At 46.1% G+C, this 19,249-nt stretch overlaps 1 protein-coding gene across 2 annotated transcripts in view; it reads left to right on the forward strand.

Moving 5' to 3' along the window:
• The window catches only part of FBXW11 (F-box and WD repeat domain containing 11), a 565,949-nt gene that overhangs the window by 130,915 nt on the left and 415,785 nt on the right, over positions 1 to 19,249 (forward strand). For both annotated transcript variants that reach the window (XM_082256216.1, XM_082256217.1), the window contains one exon: positions 10,433 to 10,619. In XM_082256216.1, the coding sequence (XP_082112342.1) occupies positions 10,433 to 10,619 (187 nt within the window). The remainder of the gene's footprint in view (positions 1 to 10,432; positions 10,620 to 19,249) is intronic.

Here is a 19,249-nt window from a genome sequence, read left to right on the forward strand (position 1 = left end):
AGGGTCCGATCTGTCCGCCGCAATGTCGCAGTCCCGCAAAAAAAAATCGCAGATCGCCGCCATTACTCATTAAAAAAAAAAACATAACAAAAATGACAATCTTTCTCTTAGTAAACGCAATAACTTTTGCGCAAACCAATCAAAATACGCTTACCGTGATTTTTTTTTTACCAAACTTAGGTAGCAGAAAACAAATTGGCCAAAAATTTAAAATGTGATTTTTACTTTTTTTTGGAGGGGAATTTCATATAAAAAAAAATTTGAAAAATATTGTTATTTTTGCAAAATTGTCGCTCTTTTTTGATTGTAGCGCATGATCAAAAAATCGCACAGGTGATCAAATACCACCAAAAGAAAGCTCTATTTGTGGGAAAAAAAGGACGTCAAATTCGTTTAGGTACAGCATCGCACGACCGCGCAATTGTCAGTTAAAGTCATGCAGTGCCGAATCGCAAAATACCCCCTGGTCAGGAAGGGGTAAAAATCTTCCGGGGGTTAAGTGATTGGACATGGGCAAACAGAACTGTAAATGTCTTCATATAACCGGTCCCATTGACAGTTATCCTCAGTTTTTTGCAAGCGTCCTTAGATGATGGATGCTTTATTTTCCTTCCCTTTCCTTTTTTTTGTCTGTTTCAACTTGGCTAAGAACCAGTCCTATCTGGCTACTCATGCAGCTTTCAGATCAATATTCTATGTGCGTCAATGGGACCGTGCCAGGATCCCACCAAAATTATGGAAAATGCAGTCAGTCTGTAAAGTTGCTCTGGGCACTGGATTCTGCTTTTATTGTTTCTCCTGAGCGTGTTAAGCCGCGTATGGAGTTAGCCATGGGGTTCTATACAGGGTCAGGGCAGTGGTGATCCACGCACGTGTGACCCAGTCCCTTAAGACCCCTTCGGAGGTACTGTATACTCTTCTGAAGCAAATGAAGCATGGCTGCCGCTTTCCCTCTTAAACATTGCAGCTGTGTTCTTTACACCACTTCCAGTTCCTGGGCCAAATGTTTTTTTTTTTTCCTTTTAAATATTGAGAGATTTGCGGGTCTTTTTGACCCCAAATCTTTCAATAGAGTACCAGTCATCCTTATTTCTATTAAAAGTATTAAAGTAAGTCTCGCAAGCATATGTAAACGGTGTTCAAACCACACATGCAGTATCGTCGTAAACATTAGAGCGGCAGCAAAAATTCTAGCTCAAGACCACCTCTAACTCTTAACTCTAAACCTGTAAATGATTTTAAAGTGTCGCCTATGGAGATTTTTAACTACTGTAGTTTGTCGCAAATTTAAAGCATGGAATATTGGATATCTATTTATTTAGCGTAACATCCTCTTTCACATTCTGCAAAACAATTGGGGTAAATGTGTGTTGTTTTTAATTCATTAAAGTGTTTTTCTCTTTCATTCATCGACTGACACCGTGCTCCTTAAAACATAACTACTGGAGTTGGCGGCATTATCCTGACGTAGTATCCATTTGGTGGTTAATATAGAGATAAAGTGGTTCTTCGTCGCGGTCAGTCATTTTTACCGAAGGTTGTTTCGGACTTGCAATTGAATGAGGACAGTTGTATTGCCTTCCTTGTGTCCCAAGCTGGCTCATCCCAAGGAATTTGCCTTCACTACCTTGGATGTGGTTCAAATGATTAGGAGGGTGTATCTGGCAGCCACAGAGTCCATTCAGAGGTCAGACTGGCTCTTTGTGGTTGCACAAGGAGCAAGGAAAGGGCTGGCCACTTCTTCGGCTACCATCTCCAGATGGATCAGTCAGACTGTGACTCAAGCCTATTCAATTAAATTTCTGGTTCCTCCTGTCCTTGTCACGGCGCATTGTACTCAGGCGCTGAGTACTTCTTGGGCCTTCCGTCCTCAAGGGTCAGTATCTCAAGTTTGCAAGGCGGCCACTTGGTCGTCTGTGCATACTTTTTACGAAATTCTACAAAGTAGATACTTTGGTATCTGCAAATGCTTCTTTTGGCCGCAAGGTTTTGTAGGCTGCTGTTTAAGAGGATGCTGTTCCCGCCTGAGAGTATTTTTCTTTACTTTATTTCTCAGATGGGGCTCCTGTTAAATGGTTAAGGCTCCTGTGTCCTTGGTGGGGCTCTTGTATTTAGCCTTGGGTTATTTTCCCCACCCCTCATTTTCCTTTTGGCACTGCTTTTGGATGTCCCAGTGGTTATGATTTAAAACGGTTGTATCCCTGTGTAAAAAAACAAAACCCTGCAGGAGAATGGCATAATGTGCTAGTATGCATCGCTAGAGCTATGAGTGCCTCTTGGGCTTTCCGCCATCAGCCTTCTGTGGCTCAGGTGTGTAAAGGGGTGACCTGGTCATCTGGGCACACTTTAACAAAATTCTAGAAGATTGATTTGATAGCATCCTCGGATGCTTCCTTTTGGCCGCAAAGTTTTGCAGGCTTCTGTTTGCTGAAGAGACTTGGTTTTCTCTTCATGGGGGGAATTTTTGTTTTGGGGTTAGCTCCTGTTGGTTGAGCTCCTGTTGCCCTGTTGGCTACGTGTTTTTTTTTTTTTTTTTTTTTTTTTTGTTTACTGGCCTTGATGAATCGTTGCAGTTTTTTTTGGTTTCGTTTCTTCCCACCCCTCATGCCTACACTGCTTTGGGATCTCCCATTTGTGAGGAAACTATGAAGTGGCTGCGTCTGTCAGAGAACGTAATAGAAAATAACATTTTTGTAAGAACTTACCGTAAAATTCTTTTCTCTGTGTCCTCTGACAGATGCAGCCCGCCCCTCTATTTTGGGGTTGGTTGTGTTTTCCTTCACTGCTTGCTACGAAACTGATTAGTAAGCATGATGTGTCTGGGGTAATGTCTGTAATGTGTCTGTAATGTGTCTGGGGTAATGTCATGATGTGTCTGGGGTAATATTCTAGATCCTTATGGTCTAACCAGTCTGGCCTGCGAGCGGGACCCAACTATTAATGTGGCCATTTTGGCGTTTATTTGAGGGGGGTGATTTGCCCTGTGTGGGCCCCTGGGCAGGGACCTTCCGATGCCTATTCTGGTGTCCTGAAGAGACTGCACGGCGGGGTGTCGGGGCCGCCATTTTGCTGTGGATCATGATTTTTATATTTCCATTTGTTTATATGGGCAGCCATTTTCTACAATTGCCTTTTGAAAATGCATAAGTGGCCACTTCCTGAGGTGCATAGGCTGGACAGGCATACGGCATGGTTTTTAAAATAGAGGCTGAGTTTTCTCTTCCTCTTCCTCGTCCTGTACAGTCAGTGTCAGTTTCGTTTTTGCACAAATCATGCTGGAAGTCTCCTCTTTGGTCTGGTAATGTTTTCCTGGGGTTACCTGTGGGTTTTTCTTCATTCACTCTATTAACTCATAATAACCAGGGAATGTGAGCCCAGTTACATAGTTACATAGTGAGGTTGAAAAAGAACATCAGTCCATCCAGTTCAACCTATGATGTGTGTGTGTTTGCTGTTAACCGTATATTGTATACCCCTGTATGTTGTGGTCTTTAAGGTGCCCATCTAATAGTTTTGTTTTAAACTATCGATGCTCCCTGCTGATACGACTGTTTGCGGAAGAGAATTCCACATCCTTACTGCTCTGACAGTAAAGAACCCCCTACGTACTTTAAGGTTAAACCGCCTTTTCTCTAGTTTTAGTGAGTGGCCACGTGTCTTATTGTATTTCCTTTCTCTGAATAGTTTGTTCCTTATGCTAGGGTCACCAGTACAGTATTTGTACATTGATATCATACCCCCCCTCAAGCGTCTCTTCTCCAGAGAGAATAAGTTCAGTGCTTGTATTCTTTCCTCATAGCTGATGTACTCCATTCCCCGAATTATTTTTGTTGCCCTTCTCTGGACTCTTTCCAGTTCCAGCACATCCTTCCTGAGGACCGGTGCCCAGAACTGGACAGCATACTCCAGATGTGGCAGGACCAGAGTCTTGTAGAGGGGGAGAATAATCTCTTTATTTCTGGAGTGAATCCCCTTTTTTATACATCCCAGTATTCTGTTGTCTTTGCTTGCAGTGGCTTGGCATTGCATGCCACTGCCAAGCCTGTTGTCTACCAGTACCCCCAGGTCCTTTTCCATCTTAGATTCACCCAGAGGTCCCCCCACTAGTGAGTAGCTTGGTTTCTGGCACCCAAGTGCATTACTTTACATTTTTCAACATTAAACCTCATCTGCCATGTAGTTGCCCACCCCACTTTTTTGTTCATGTCTGCTTGTAAGGTTTTCACATCCTGCATAAAAGATATTGGCATGCTTAGTTTAGTATCATACGCAAATACTGATATAGTACTAGATATCCCCTCCTCTAGATCATTTATGAATTAAACAGGATTGGCCCCAGGACAGAACCCCACTTTCCACACTTGCCCAATCCGAGTACTCCCCATTAATCACCACCCTTTGCACTCTCCCCTGGAGCCAGTTCTCTATCCAGGTACTCCTCTTATGGTCCATACCTACCTTCCTTAGTTTGAACAGTAAGCGTTTGTGGGGAACGGTGTCAAAGGCCTTCGCAAAGTCCAGATACACCACATCCACAGGCTTATCTTTATCTAGGTGGCAGCTCACTTCATCATAGAAGGTTAATAGATTGGTTTGGCAAGAACGATTTTTCATGAATCCATGCTGATTACTACTAATACCATTTTCATTACTAAAGTCTGGTATGTGGTCCCTTAACATCTCCTCCAAAATCTTGCAGACTACTGATGTTAGGCTGACCGGTCCATAGTTACCCGAGATATATCTCGACCCTTTTTAAATATTGGTACCACGTTGGCTTTTTTCCAATCGGCTGGCACTATACCCGCCTGTAAACTATCCTTAAAAATCATGAATAATGGTCTGCCAATCACCTGGCTGAGCTCTTTAAGAACCCTTGGGTGCAAGCCATCTGGTCCCGGTGATTTATTTATATTAAGTTTCTCTAGTTTAGTTCTAAGTCTATCTTCTGTTAGCAATGGCGGTACTTCCTGAGGTGTGGTGTTTAGTTTGGCCTTACAAGCTGGGTTAGTGTAGCCCCCCAATTCTTTTGTGAAGACTGAAGAGAAGAAATTATTTAACACTACTGCCTTTTCCCTGTCCTCTGTGGCCAAATCTCTCTTGTCGTCTTTTATGGGGTAAATGTGTTCTGGCCTCGCTTTCATACTATTTATATACTTAAAGAATTTCTTGGGGTTCTTTTTACTCTCTTCTGCTATGTCTCTCGTGTTCTATTTTAGCCGCCTTGATTTCATCTTTACATTTCTTATTACACTCTTTGTAATGCTTGAATGCTGCCAATGACCCCTCAGTCTTGTATATTTTGAAGGCCTTTCCTTTAGCATTAATATGCATTTTTAAGTCGGAGTTTAGCCACCCAGGGTTTAGTTTTGCGCTTTTAAATTTATTTCCCTTTTGAATGCACTGGTCAATCCCTTCGTTTTAGTATGCTCTTGAAGCACTTCCATTTTTCCTCCGTGTTCTTTTTTCCCAGGGTTCTATCCCATTTGATATTTTCTAGCAGAGAGTGCAGTTTTGGGAAATTGGCTCTTTTGAAATTCAGTGTCCTTATGTTACCCTTATCTTTCCTATTACTATGATTAATACTAAAGCTAATTGACCTATGGTCATGGTTTCCTAAGTTGCCCCGTATTTCTATATCCGTGAGCAGGTCTGTATTGGTAATCAGTAGGTCAAGTACCGCATTGTTTCTTGCTGGTACATTCACCATCTGACCCATAAATTGTCCTGCAAAACATTTAGGAACTGCCGAGCCTTGGCTGAATGCGCGGTTCCTTCTGCCCAGTCTATATCTGGATAATTAAAGTCCCCCATTATGACATTTCCCATCCTTGCTGCCAATCCTATCTGTAAAAGGAGGTCCGCCTCCCCCTCCTCCCTCAGGTTGGGGGGGCCTATAGCATACGCCCAATATTACCTTCCCCACAGTGGCTTCCCTTTGAAGTTCTACCCATAGGGATTCTGCCTCGTCCATAACTCCATTATTATCATCCCTCATATTTACCTGTACACTGTTATACAATATACAGACCTTACCTTTACCTTCTCTATCTCTGTGATAAAGGGAATACCCCTGAATGGTCGCCATCCAGTCATGAGAGCTGTCGAACCAAGTCTCAGTTATTCCCACAAAATCTAAGTCATCCTCAAACATCAGCAGCTCCAGCTCTCCCATCTTGGTTGCCAGGCTTCTGGCATTGGTATATAAACCTCTTAATTTTGGCTGTTTACATATATGCTCATATGATGTTTTTAGGCTGTTCTTGAGATTTTTCCCCATACCCACCCTGGGTTTAGGAGCTCCGAACACCCTATCACTAATGTCCCCATTTGTGCCCTCTGAATCTTGCTTTCCACTGGCTAATTCTACATCTGTACCCTTCCCCCCCATCACCTAGTTTAAAAGCCCCTCTAACTTTTCGGCCATCTTCTCACCCAGTACGGCTGCACCCTCCCCATTTAGGTGCAATCCGTCCCTACCATAGAGCTGGTGGCCGACTGAGAAGTCGGCCCAGTTCTCCAGGAACCCAAAACCCTCACTACACCAGCTCCTCAGCCACTTGTTAACTTCCCTAATTTTCCGCTGCCTCTCTGGTGTGGCTCGAGGTACAGGTAGTATTTCTGAAAATACTACCTTGGAGGTCCTACTCCTCAACTTAGCGCCTAAGTCTCTTAAATCGTTTAGGACTCTCCATCTTCCTCTACCTATGTCATTGGTACCCACGTGTATCATGACAGCTGGGTCTTCCCCAGCCCCACCCAATTATCTGTCCACCCGATCCGCGATGTGCCGAACCCAAGCGCCCGGTAAACAGACTGTTCTGCGCCCACGGTCTTTGTGATAGATTGCATTGTCTGTCCTAATGATTGAGTCCCCTACCACCAGAACCTGTCTTTCCTTTCTCTTTCTCCTAGCCTCAATGGAGGAGTTCTTCCCCTGGCAGCTAGGGGCGTCGCTCTACTCCAGCAATGCTGGTCCCAGACTGGTTTACCCAACATCATGCAACGGGGCGTATCTATTGGGGTGCTCCAGCCCGGGACCGGCCTCCTTGCCTTGTCCCCTTCTACCCCTCCTGTCACCCCTCTACTCTGCTCTGATGCCTGCACCTCCATTACTCCGCCCACCTCTGTGCAGGCCCCTGCCTGCACCTGACGGGTACGATCCCAGCTCTCCCTCGGTATGGACATTTGGCTCAGTGTTGCCAGCTGCTTCCCTAGATTCAGGACCTGGGCTTCCAGGGAATCAACGTGCTTACATATTGCGCATTTGTATTCGCCCTTGATCGCATGATCAAGGAACGCATACATATCACAAGATGTACACTGAGTCGCATCTCCACACCCGCCGGGCATTGTACCTAGTAATCTAATCTAATTGGGGATTCAGTAATTCAAGTCTATCCTGTGTGGCTGTTTCCTGGCTTCTTAACTCTACCTTCTCACCCTCTAGCACTCCGCTACACTCACTTGACACTCGGTCGCACAACACTCGCGGTCCCGCTTTGTGCGGGTACAGAAGTTTCGGATGGAATACATCTGCACGGTGGTGGCGACTTCTTCAGTTTTGTTGGGGGATCACTGCGGACTCTCCTTCAGTCTTGTTGGGGGATCACTGTCGGAACTCTGCAGTGTTTTTGTTGGAGCGTCAATTTCAAGAAATCCGTGCCGTCACCTGTCTTGAGACTGGATTATCTGGGCTTGACTCAGCCTTGGCTAAGGTGTTTTCTTCCCCCGGACAAGCTGCAAAAGTTGCAGGAGGTGATTTGGTTGTTGGCGAACAATCTAGCCTCTCCGAGTTTGCATGCAGGCTTTGAGTTTGATGGTATCAACCTTCGAGGCATTTCCGTTTGCTCAGTTCCATACCAGACCTTTGCAAAGGGGGAGATTGTCAAATGGAATTCAGTCTCCAGCACTTTGCTTGGGCAAGTCCTTCCTTTCATTGTTTTGGACGGTGTTGACCCACAGATGCCAGCCTATCAGGCTCGGGTGGGGTGCTGGGGAAGCTCTGTGCCCAGGATACCTGGACAATGGAAGAGTAGAAACTACCGATTAAATGTTTTGTAGCTCAGAGCAATAAAGCTTGGTCTGAGCCATTGTACAACTCGTCTCGAAGATTGTCCGGTTCAGCTTCAATCAGATAACGCCACGGCTGTGGCTTACATCAATCACCAGGGGGGCACCAAGAGTGTCTTGGCAGCCAAAGAGGTGGCTGAGATTCTGGCCTGGGAGGAAAAATGTATTCCAGCCCTCTCACATTCACACATTCCAGGTGTGTAGAACTGGCAAGCGGAGTCGTCAGGTGTTGGATCAAGGGGAGAGGTCCCTGCACCCGGAGGTGTTTCTTCTCCTGTGTTTTCCGTGACTCCTGTTCCTGTTTGCTTTTCGCCTCAAAAAGAAGGTTCAGAGATTCATAGCCAGGTGTTGAGATCCTCTGGCCAATGCCACAGACGCTCTGGTGGCTCCTTGGGGTCAGCATCAGCTAATTTATTCCTTACCTCCCTTGAAACTCCTGCCAAGGCTTCTGCGCAGGATAGAGGTGGAAGGGATTCCGACCATTCTGGTGGCTGCGGAATGGCCTCGCAGGTCTTGGTATGCCGACCTGGTAAGGTTGGCCGCTGATGCACCTTGGGGACTTCCTCTCAGGGAAGATCTGTTCTCTCAAGGTCCAATCTTCCATCCTGCTTTATAGTTGCTGGCTTTAACGGCATGGCTGTTGAAAGCCAGATGTTGAGAGATGGAGATCTTTCTGACTTTGTGATTCCTATGCTATTGAAGGCGAGGAAGTCAACTTCGAGGAAGATATATCATCGTGCGTGGAAATCGTACTTTTTATGGTGTGAATCGCTGAAGGTGCACCCACGCTTGTTTTCCTTTGCTAGGGTTTTGGCTTTCTACAGAAAGGGGTTGAACAGCGGTTTGCTTTGGGCACTATCAAAGGTCAAGTATCAGCTTTTATATATATTTCTAACGCCCTTTAGCCACGCATACCTTCGTATTTTTTTTTTCAGGGAGTACCCCATGTGGCTACTCCCAGACGGTCCCCGCTACCTCCCGTGGGATCTCAATTTGGTATTCTCTGTTCTTCAAAAGCCTCCTTTTGAGAACATTCAGGAGATTTCTCTGCTTTCGTTGTCTCAGAAGGTTGCCTTTTTAGTGGCTATTACTTCTGCTTGCAGACTATCTGAAATGGCGGCCTTCTCTTGCCGTTCACCTTATCTGGTGGTCCATAAAGATAAAGTGGTACTTCGACCTAGCCAGTCTTTTCTTCCTAAGGTGGTTTCTGATTTTCATCTGAACTATGACATTGTGTTGCCTTGACTCTTTCCCCTGCCCAAACATTCTAAGGAATTTGCGTTGCACTCTTTGGCTGTGGATCGGGCGATCAGGGTTTACCTGGAGGCCATTGAGTCGTTTAGGAAATCAGACGCTCTTTTTGTCCTTATCAAGGGACCTCGTAAAGGATTGGCTGCGTCTACTGCGACCGTATCCAGAGGGATCAGGCAGACAGCGGTTCAGGTTTGTTCACTGAAGGGTCAGGTTCCTCCTTTCCCGATGTAGGCGCATTCTACTAAGGCGCTGAGTCCCTCTTGGGCTTTTCACCATCAAGAGTCTGTGAGACAAGTTTGCAAGGCGGCAACTTGGTTGTCCCTGGATACTTTTACGAAGTTCAACAATGTAGATGTGTTGGCATCTTCGGCTTCCTCTTTTTGGGCCGCGAGGTTTTGCAGGCTGCGGTTTAAAGAGAATCTTTTTTGTTCTTTGAGGGTGTATGTTTTTTTTCTGGGTGAGCTCCAGTTGTTCCTGGTTGGCTAAGTTTAGCCTTCTGGGAATTACGTTCTTTGCGTTCTTCCACTCCTCATGACAATACTGCTTTGGGACACCCCAATGGTAATGAAGATATGGAGCTGCGTCTGTCGAACGATAGAGAGAAGACTGGAGTTTTTGTAAGATCTTATCGTAAAATCCTTTTCTCTGAAGTTTGACAGACGCAGCACCCGCCCTTCTACTTTTGAGTGTATGGGTTTTTTTTTTTTTTGTCTTCTAAACACTGCTTGCAATGAAATTGCAATCTGAAGCAGAGTGCGTGGGGTTATACCTGCAGGGACAGCCCCTGTGGGCGTGGTAAAGTTTATTTTTTTTTTTTTTTCCAGCCTAGTGCCTCAAGGGTAATGAAGATAGGAGCTAGGTCTGTCGATGAACTTCAGAGAAAAGGATTTTAGAGTATGTTCTTCCAGTTCTTCCAGAAAAAATCCAGTTTTTTTCTTGCTGCATTATTTGATGCATTTGCATGTAAAAGAAAGTTATACAGTTTTCAATGGTAACATGCCTAAAATGCAACTTAATGCACACTTGAAACGGCTCTTATTTTGTATTGCAACATAATTCACTGCTGATTGTGCTGTTTAGTTACATATATATTTTTGTTTTATAGAGCAGGGCTTGGAACATATTGCAGAAAACATTCTCTCCTACCTAGATGCACGATCGCTTTGTGCTGCCGAACTTGTGTGTAAAGAATGGCAAAGGGTGATTTCAGAAGGAATGTTATGGAAAAAACTTATAGAAAGAATGGTGCGCACAGATCCACTTTGGAAAGGCCTGTCAGAAAGAAGGGGGTGGTAAGTAATTATCTGCATTTTATTCATTTATTTCTTTACTTTTGTTATTACTATTTCTTATTTATAGCAATGTGCACATATTCCACCACATGCCTAATGTCTCATATATAAATCGGATCTCTTGAGGGTAGATATCGCTAATCACAACTATATATAAGAAAGGCATTACAAAAAGTAATTTAATGGTGAACTCCAGGCAAATGGCTAAATACACAGATGAAAGGCATATAAGTTAGGGATCCTACTTGTCCAAGGATTTGCTTTTGTGACCGTCTAGGTTAGGTTTACACAACTTTTCCACATAGCATAACCTTAAAATGGGTGGATACCAGGTTAAGTTCAGGTACTCTCATTGCCTGCATTAAAAAAAAATAAATAAATAATAAGAAATGTATTAACCGCTTGCCCAACAGCAATATATCAGCCATTACCCCGATATTATATTTTTTTCAGCCGGCGACTGGTTTTCTTTTGAAATAGTTCTGAGCTGCTCATAACCTGCTAAAACGCTTTTAGAGGTGGCAGGAGGGGATGCCCCTACTGCCGCTCGCTAGTGTCTCTTGGACTTAGTTTCCCCTGTCTCGCCTGAGAAATTATCCTACAGTGAGGCTGGCTGGTCAGAGGCAATACGTTTTTGATCCCCTCTATGGCCTTGGAGGACCAGAGCGATTGTTGTATCACTTCTGGTCCTGGGTTGTTTTTTTTTTTTTTCTTTCAAGCAAAAGATCACTTTTTCTTTTTTTGATCTTTTGTTTTTAAGGAGAAAGAATAGATTTGATTTTTTTTTTTTTTTTACCCCAGATCTCTCCATAAAGAGGACCTGTCATCCTTATTTCTTTCACAGGGGATGTTTAAACTCCTTGTAATAGTAATAAAAGTAATTAAAAAAAAAAAATAGAATTTTAAAAATAAAATAAGAACAAAATTTAAAATGCCCCCTTCCCTCAGTGCTTGTGTGCAAAAGTGAACACGTACATAAGTTGCACGCGCATATGTAAACGGTGTTCGCACCACACGTGTGAGATATCACAGCGAACATTAGTGAGAGCAATAATTCTAGCGCTAGACTTCCTCTGTAACTCTAAACAGGTAACCTGTAAAAGCGTCTAACCACTTCAACTCCGTAAGGTTTACCAGCCCTTAATGACAAGGCCATTTTTTGCGATACAGCTTTACGTTATTTTAACTGATAATTGCGTGGATGTGCTACACTCTACCCAAATAAAATTGATGTCTCCTCGTCCCCCCCCCCCCCCCCCCCAAAAAAATTGCTTTCTTTTGGTGGTGTTTGATCACCCCTCTGAGGTTTTTACTTTTTTGCGCTATAAACAAAAAAAAAATAGACCAACAATTGTGAAGAAAAAAATGTTTTTCTCGATCATCCATTGACGGGCGCAGCCTCATCTTCATGAGCTATGTGGTTATACTGCCACCTGCAGGAGTGGTCTAGGCAGTACATTAGTACAACGTTTTTACATATACACGCCCATGGGGCTGTCCCTCCAGACATAACCCTCACAGACACAGCCCAGCCAATCAGTTTGTTTCTGCCTAGAGAAGGAGTAGGACCTAAGTTTCCTGCTGGGACTCTGGTCTCAGTTTTTTTTCGTATTCTTTTCAGAATATTTTCTTTTTTCTTTACCCGCTAGCTAGTGTTCAGGGATGAATTTTCCTGGTGAGCTACAAGCAATGATGCTGGCTTGGGCTTCGCACTGGATAAGCTAGATCCTTATGGTCCCCCTTGCCTGGCCTCCGAGCATGAGCAGGTTATTGTCCTGCACTAGGCCTAACCACGACGGTGCCCCTTTTCCGGATGGGGACAAGCCTGCGAGCGGTTGCCTCGCCGGGACGCGATGACCTGGATTGCCATGCGTCGCAGCTTACCCCTCAGTTGGCAGCACCCCCACTTTGGTTGGGAGGCAGTTTGCCCAGAGCGGAGCCCATCTGGTCCATGGTATGATGAGTAAATGTGCCCCCTTGCCCCTGGTGGCCTTAGGGGGATGTCCGCCCTCTCCTGGGGATAATGGGATGTGTACCTCCTGAAAGATGCCCCTGGCCTGCCCGGTCTGTGTGTCTAACCCCCCCCCTTCCCTGTTCCTGCAGGGGACTGTGTGTCTGGGGCGCCTTGTGGGGTGTCATGGTACCTTGGGCTCGCTGGTTCCTGTTGTGGGTACTGAGGCCTTCATAGAGTCGGCCCCTGGCTGCATGGTTCGCCATGGGTGCCACCCCCTTAAGTGTGGGCAAAGTATTGTTTTCCCCATAGACTTGTATGGGGCAGCCATTTTCCCTGAGTTTCCTATTGCAACTGTATGGGCAATTATGTTTGTGTAGCCCTTGTGCCGCACTGAGCAGCGTGACCTTTCGTTCAGGTGAGATGACTTCCTGTGCTCTGTTTCCTGCTGCTGGCCTAGGTAATTTCCTGTGTCTGCATGCTGCTGGAATGATCGGGAGGACTTTTCTCTCAGGTGGTACAGTACCGGGGTCCCTGCGGACATATCCCTGCATACTCTGCTGTTTAGTTTAAAGGGGATCTCTGCAGACTGCTGCAATTGGTGGTGGGAACCGCGATCGGCACTTTTTAAAGCGACAGTAATCCGTTTTTTGCAACTTGCAATATGGAGTACCAAACTGTGAATTCACCCTCAGATCCACTCTGTGCGACTCCCGGACATTACAGATCGCAGTAGCTGGCCGCGATTTCAGCAGATCTGGAAAGCCTGGCGGCAAAAGTTTGTCATGAAAAAGGTTAATAGCCGAAAACAGCCGCTGACTTCTCCGTCTATGGAGTTGTCCTCTGATTCAGAGGATGATGAGGTTGCCCCGGATGCTCCCCTTCCTGGGGGGTCGCTGTCCTCTCAGCCAGATGGTGAATAGGACCTGTCCTCTACAGCCGCAGTGCGGGAACGCGCATTAGTGGAAGCCCTGATTATTTCAGTACGGAACACTTTAAAAGTGGCTGATGAGGGACGCGGGTGGCTTTGGCCTCACAGAAGTCTCAAAAAGCTGGCAAGGTTTTCCCTTGTCCTGACACTTTTCACGATATTGTAAATGACCAGTGGCAGCATGTTAAGCACGTGCTAGTTGTGCCAAAACGCTTTTGACGCCGGTATCCTTCTACTGAAAAGGTCTCCAACCATTGGACGGTGCCACCTAAAGTGGACCATCCCGTCTCCAGATTAAAAAAATCTACTCTTGTGCCTGTGGAAGATTCCCTGGTCTTTACGGATCCTTGGACAGGTGGGTGGAATCACTTTCCCGCCATCTTCTCTTGTTGGCGGGTTCCATTTTGAAACCAATATTTGTGTCTGTTTTAGTCTCACAGGTGGTGATGGAGTTGATTAGGGGTTTGCGGGAGTCTTTGGACCCCCCCCCCCCCCCCCCCCCGAGACTGTTCCTCCAGAACACCTGGAACTGTTGGACCAGGTAATCCAGGGTCTGGTGTTCCTGTGTGATGCGTCTATGAATGCGGTTCCCCTGGTGGCCAGGGTTTCGGCCGTGGGCATTTTCTTAAGATGCATGGTTTGGCTGAAGTGCTGGTCGGCTGACCAAGCTTCTAAGAAAGCCTTAGCTGACCTCCCATTTCTGGTAGTTTTTTTTTTTTTTTTGGCGACTCATTGGATGGGTTGATCAAGGGCTTGACTGGCGGGAAGAGTACTCTTCTTCCTCAATCCTCCCAAGGGTAAGACTCCCCGTACTAAGCGTGGTCCCTTTCTGCTCACAAGCGTTTTTTTTGTGCATCTGGGGCACAAGAAAAAGGTAAGCTGTTCAGAGCTTCTGGAGAGGCTAAAAAGTTTTGGGGGGCAAGCCCAAGGCCGGTCAGTCTGGTGCTGCTGACAAGTCCTCTTCAGCATGAAGGGGTGCCCTCACCCGGCTGAGGAGTGGAGTGGGGGGGGGGGGGTCTGCGCTTCTTCCAGGAACCCTGGACTTCATTCAAGATGCTTGGGTTCGCAAAATGATTTGTTCCAGGTACAAGATCGAATTCTGGTCCCGGCCAGGGGACAGGTTTGTTCAGTCAATTCTTTGCCTGTCTCTAGAGCTTTTGAAAGATCTGCGGGAGGCTGTGCAAGATCTGGCTCAAGGGGTGATTGTTTCGGTTCCTCAGAAGGAACGCTCTCAAGGTTTCTATTTAAACCTGTTCACGGTGCCCAGAAAGGAGGGCAAGCTGCATCCAAATATGGATCTCAAGGCTCTGAACCATTTTTTGCGGGTGCAGAAGTTTCGAATGTAGTCCATTCTGTCAGTGGTGGCATCTTTGAATCAGGGGGATTTTCTGGCTTCCATCGATCTCATAGATGCGTATCCCCACGTCCTCATTTTTTAGGGGCACCAGTGATTCCTCCGCTTTGGGGTGGCAGAGGAGCATTTTGAATTTTTGGCGTTACCTTTTGGTCTTGCCTCGGCTCCCAGGGTATTTATCAAATTCTTGGCCCCTGTACTGGCCTTGTTACGTCGGCGAGGTATCTCAATTCTGGGATATCTGGACGATCTCCTGTTGCAAGCAGTCTCCCACTCAGATCTGTTGGGCTACATCTCTATCAAGATTCAGACCCTTCAGGAACTCGGGTGGACGATCAATTTAAAAAAAATCTGCATGGTGTGAATCGCTGCAGCTGCACCCTCGCTTGTTTTCTATAGCTAGGGTTTTGACCATTTTTCAAAACGGGGTTGAGCAGCGCTTGGTGTTTGGTACTATCAAGGGCCAGGTGTCGGCCTTGGCTGTTTACTTCCAACGTCTGTTGGCAATGAATAGCTTGATTCGCACTTTCCTCCAGGGGGTGCGTCATCTGGCTCCTCCGAGGAGATCTCCGTTACCTGCGTGGGATCTCAATCTGGTTTTGTCCTTCAAAAGCCTCCCTTTGAGAATAGTATCGAGATTTCTCTGCTTTCCTTGTCGCAGAAGGTTGCCTTTCTAGTGGCTATTACTTCTGCTTGCAGAGTCTGAGTTGGCGGCGCTGTCCTGTTTGCCTTTTTTGGTGGTCCACAGGGATAAAGTGGTCCTCCGGCCAAAACCGTCTTTTCTCCCTAAGGTGGTGTCGGATTTTCACCTTAAAGCGGAGTTCCGGCCTCAAAATCGACAAAATCAATTTTTGGGCCATCTGCTTGCTCTAGGTCACCTGAAAAACAAATGGATAATGAATTTTTTTTTTTTTGTTACCTTATTGAAGAAAACATACTTGCCTTTCTTCCACTTCCTCCTTCTGCGGCCGTGGCCCGTGCTGTCACTTCCTCCTTGCATTGATTCCTGGGAGCTGAAGGTCCTAGCAAGGCCCCTCTTGCTTGATATACAGTGGTGGTCATCGAAAGTTTGGGCACTCCAGGTAAAAATTTGTATTAATGTGCATAAAGAAGCCAAGGAAAAATGGAAAAATCTCAAAAGGGTATCAAATTACAGATTAGACATTCTTATAATATGTCAACATAAGTTAGATTTTATTTCCATCATTGACACTTTCAAAATTACAGAAAACCAAAAAAATGGTATCTGCAAAAGTTTGGGCACCCTGCAGAATTTATAGCATGCACTGCGCCCTTTGCAAGGCTGAGACCTGCCAGTGTCATGGATTGTTCTCAATCATCGTCTGGGAAGACCAGGTGATGTCAATCTCAAAGGTTTTAAATAGGGATGCACCGAAATGAAATTCTTGGCCGAAGCCGAATAATAATAAAATGTTTGGCCGAAGGCCGAATACCGAACGCGGTGTTTCACATTTTTTTCCATTTATTTTGCCAATTTTTTGTCCTCTCTTGTCCTCTCGTGTCTCTCTCTCTCTCTCTCTTGTCCTCTCACTCTCTCTCTTGTCCTCTCATGTCTCTCTCTCTCTCTCTCTCTCTTGTCCTCTCTCTCTCTCTCTCTCTCTCTCTCTCTCTCTTGTCCTCTCTCTCTCTCTCCCTAAATGTTACTGTAGGGAATGGGATTCAGTGCACACTGCAGCCTTGTACCATAGGGTTAATGTTAGTGACACTGTAGGGATTGGGAAGGATGCTGGGAATGGAAATCAGAAAGCATGCAGGCAGCCTTGTAAATTTTAATTGCAGACACAGGGCACTGGGCAGGTCAGGGTTAATGTGGTAACATCAATTACTCAGTGACAGTCAGTCAGTGTCAGTGTGGACTCGATCAGATTATACAGTCTCTCATAGTGGTGGTAGTAGGAGGCTGGAGGTGGACTAGTAGTAGCCTGGAAAGGAGCAGCACAGCCGCATACATACATTACTCACTCGTGCACTGCAGCCCGCCCCACACATTCAGTGAGTCTTACTCCCCTCCCTAGTTTTTTCAATGGCACATTCAGGAAGCCAATCACGCCGTGAGTAGCGGCACAGCGGAACCAATCAGGTGTGCAGGCACGCGTGATTGGTTCGCTGTGCAGCTAATCACAGCGTGATTGGCTTCCTGAATGTGCCATTGAAAAAACTAGGGAGGAGAGTAAGACTCACTGAATGTGTAGGGCGGGCTGCAGTGCACGAGTGAGTAATGTAATGTATGCTCACCGCTGAAGTGTCCCGGCTTCACGGAAGTCTGTGAGTCCTCCTGTCCTCCTCCGAGTCCCTTCCCCCTGTAAATATCGTGACCTCGGCGATATTCATGAATATCGCCTACGGCCACAGAACTATAGTCGATGATATATCGACTATCGTTCAGCCCTATTATTCGGCACAAAATTTTTCGGCCTTTTGACTTATTCGGCCGAACACCGAAAGTGCTATTTTTTCTATTTTCGGCCGAATAATGTTCGGCCGCCGAACATTTGGTGCATCCCTAATGAAAACCATATTTGTACAAGTATCTCTTTATAGTGGAATAGTGTATCACAAATCCAGTGTCTGCCAGATCTTTCTGGAGGGCTCGTGCAGTGAAATGTGAGTTTTGAATTGTTTTTCTCACAATCCTGCGAGCTGTTCTATTTTTCTTGGTCTTCCAGATCTTGCTTTAACTTCCACTGTTCCTGATGACTGCCATTTCTTAATTACATTCTGAACAGAGAATATTGACATCTGAAAACACTTTGCTATCTTCTAGCCTTCTCCAGCTTTGTGAGCGTCAACTATTTTCAGTTTTCTAGACAACTGCTTAGAAGATCCCATGGTGCTGATTGTTGGGGCAAGGTCAGATGAGTCTGGGCATTTAAAACTAGGGATGCACCGAATGTTCGGCGGCCGAACATTATTCGGCCGAAAATAGAAAAAATAGCACTTTCGGTGTTCGGCCGAATAAGTCAAAAGGCCGAATAATTTTGTGCCAAATAATAGGGCTGAACGATAGTCGAAATATCATCGACTATCGTTCTGTGGCCGTAGGCGATATTCATATCGCCGAGGTCACGATATTTACAGGGGGAAGGGACTCGGAGGAGGACTCAGACTTACGTGAAGCCGGGACACTTCAGCGGTGAGCATACATTACATTACTCACTCGTGCACTGCAGCCCGCCCTACACATTTAGTGAGTCTTACTCTCCTCCCTAGTTTTTTCAATGGCACATTCAGGAAGCCAATCACGCCGTGATTAGCGGCACAGCGAACCAATCACGCGTGCCTGCACACCTGATTGGTTCCGCTGTGCCGCTACTCACGGCGTGATTGGCTTCCTGAATGTGCCATTGAAAAAACTAGGGAGGGGAGTAAGACTCACTGAATGTGTAAGGCGGGCTGCAGTGCACGAGTGAGTAATGTATGTATGCGGCTGTGCTCCTTTTCAGGCTACTACTAGTCAACCTCCAGCCTCCTACTACCACCACTATGAGAGACTGTATAATCTGATCGAGTCCACACTGACACTGACTGACTGTCACTGAGTAATTGATGTTACCACATTAACCCTGACCTGCCCAGTGCCCTGTATTTGTAATTAAAATTTACAAGGCTGCCTGCATGCTTTCTGATTTCCATTCCCAGCATCCTTCCCAATCCCTACAGTGTCACTAACATTAACCCTATGGTACAAGGCTGCAGTGTGCACTGAATCCCATTCCCTACAGTAACATTTAGGGAGAGAGAGGACAAGAGAGAGAGGACAAGAGAGAGAGAGAGAGAGGACAAGAGAGAGAGAGAGAGAGAGGACAAGAGAGAGAGAGAGAGGACAAGAGAGAGAGAGAGAGAGAGAGGACAAGAGAGAGAGAGAGAGAGAGAGGACAAGAGAGAGAGAGAGAGAGAGGACGAGAGAGAGAGAGAGGACGAGAGAGAGAGAGAGGACGAGAGAGAGAGAGAGGACGAGAGAGAGAGAGGACGAGAGAGAGAGAGAGGACGAGAGAGAGAGAGAGGACGAGAGAGAGAGAGAGGACGAGAGAGAGAGAGAGGACGAGAGAGAGAGAGAGGACGAGAGAGAGAGAGAGGACGAGAGAGAGAGAGAGGACGAGAGAGAGAGAGGACGAGAGAGAGAGAGAGGACGAGAGAGAGAGAGAGGACGAGAGAGAGAGAGAGGACGAGAGAGAGAGAGAGGACGAGAGAGAGAGAGGACGAGAGAGAGAGAGGACGAGAGAGAGAGAGAGAGGACGAGAGAGAGAGAGGACGAGAGAGAGAGAGGACGAGAGAGAGAGAGGACGAGAGAGAGAGAGGACGAGAGAGAGAGAGGACGAGAGAGAGAGAGGACGAGAGAGAGAGAGGACGAGAGAGAGAGAGGACGAGAGAGA

This window comes from Pelophylax lessonae, assembly GCF_965119305.1.
Source record: "Pelophylax lessonae genome assembly, chromosome: 4".
NCBI lineage: Eukaryota > Metazoa > Chordata > Amphibia > Anura > Ranidae > Pelophylax > Pelophylax lessonae.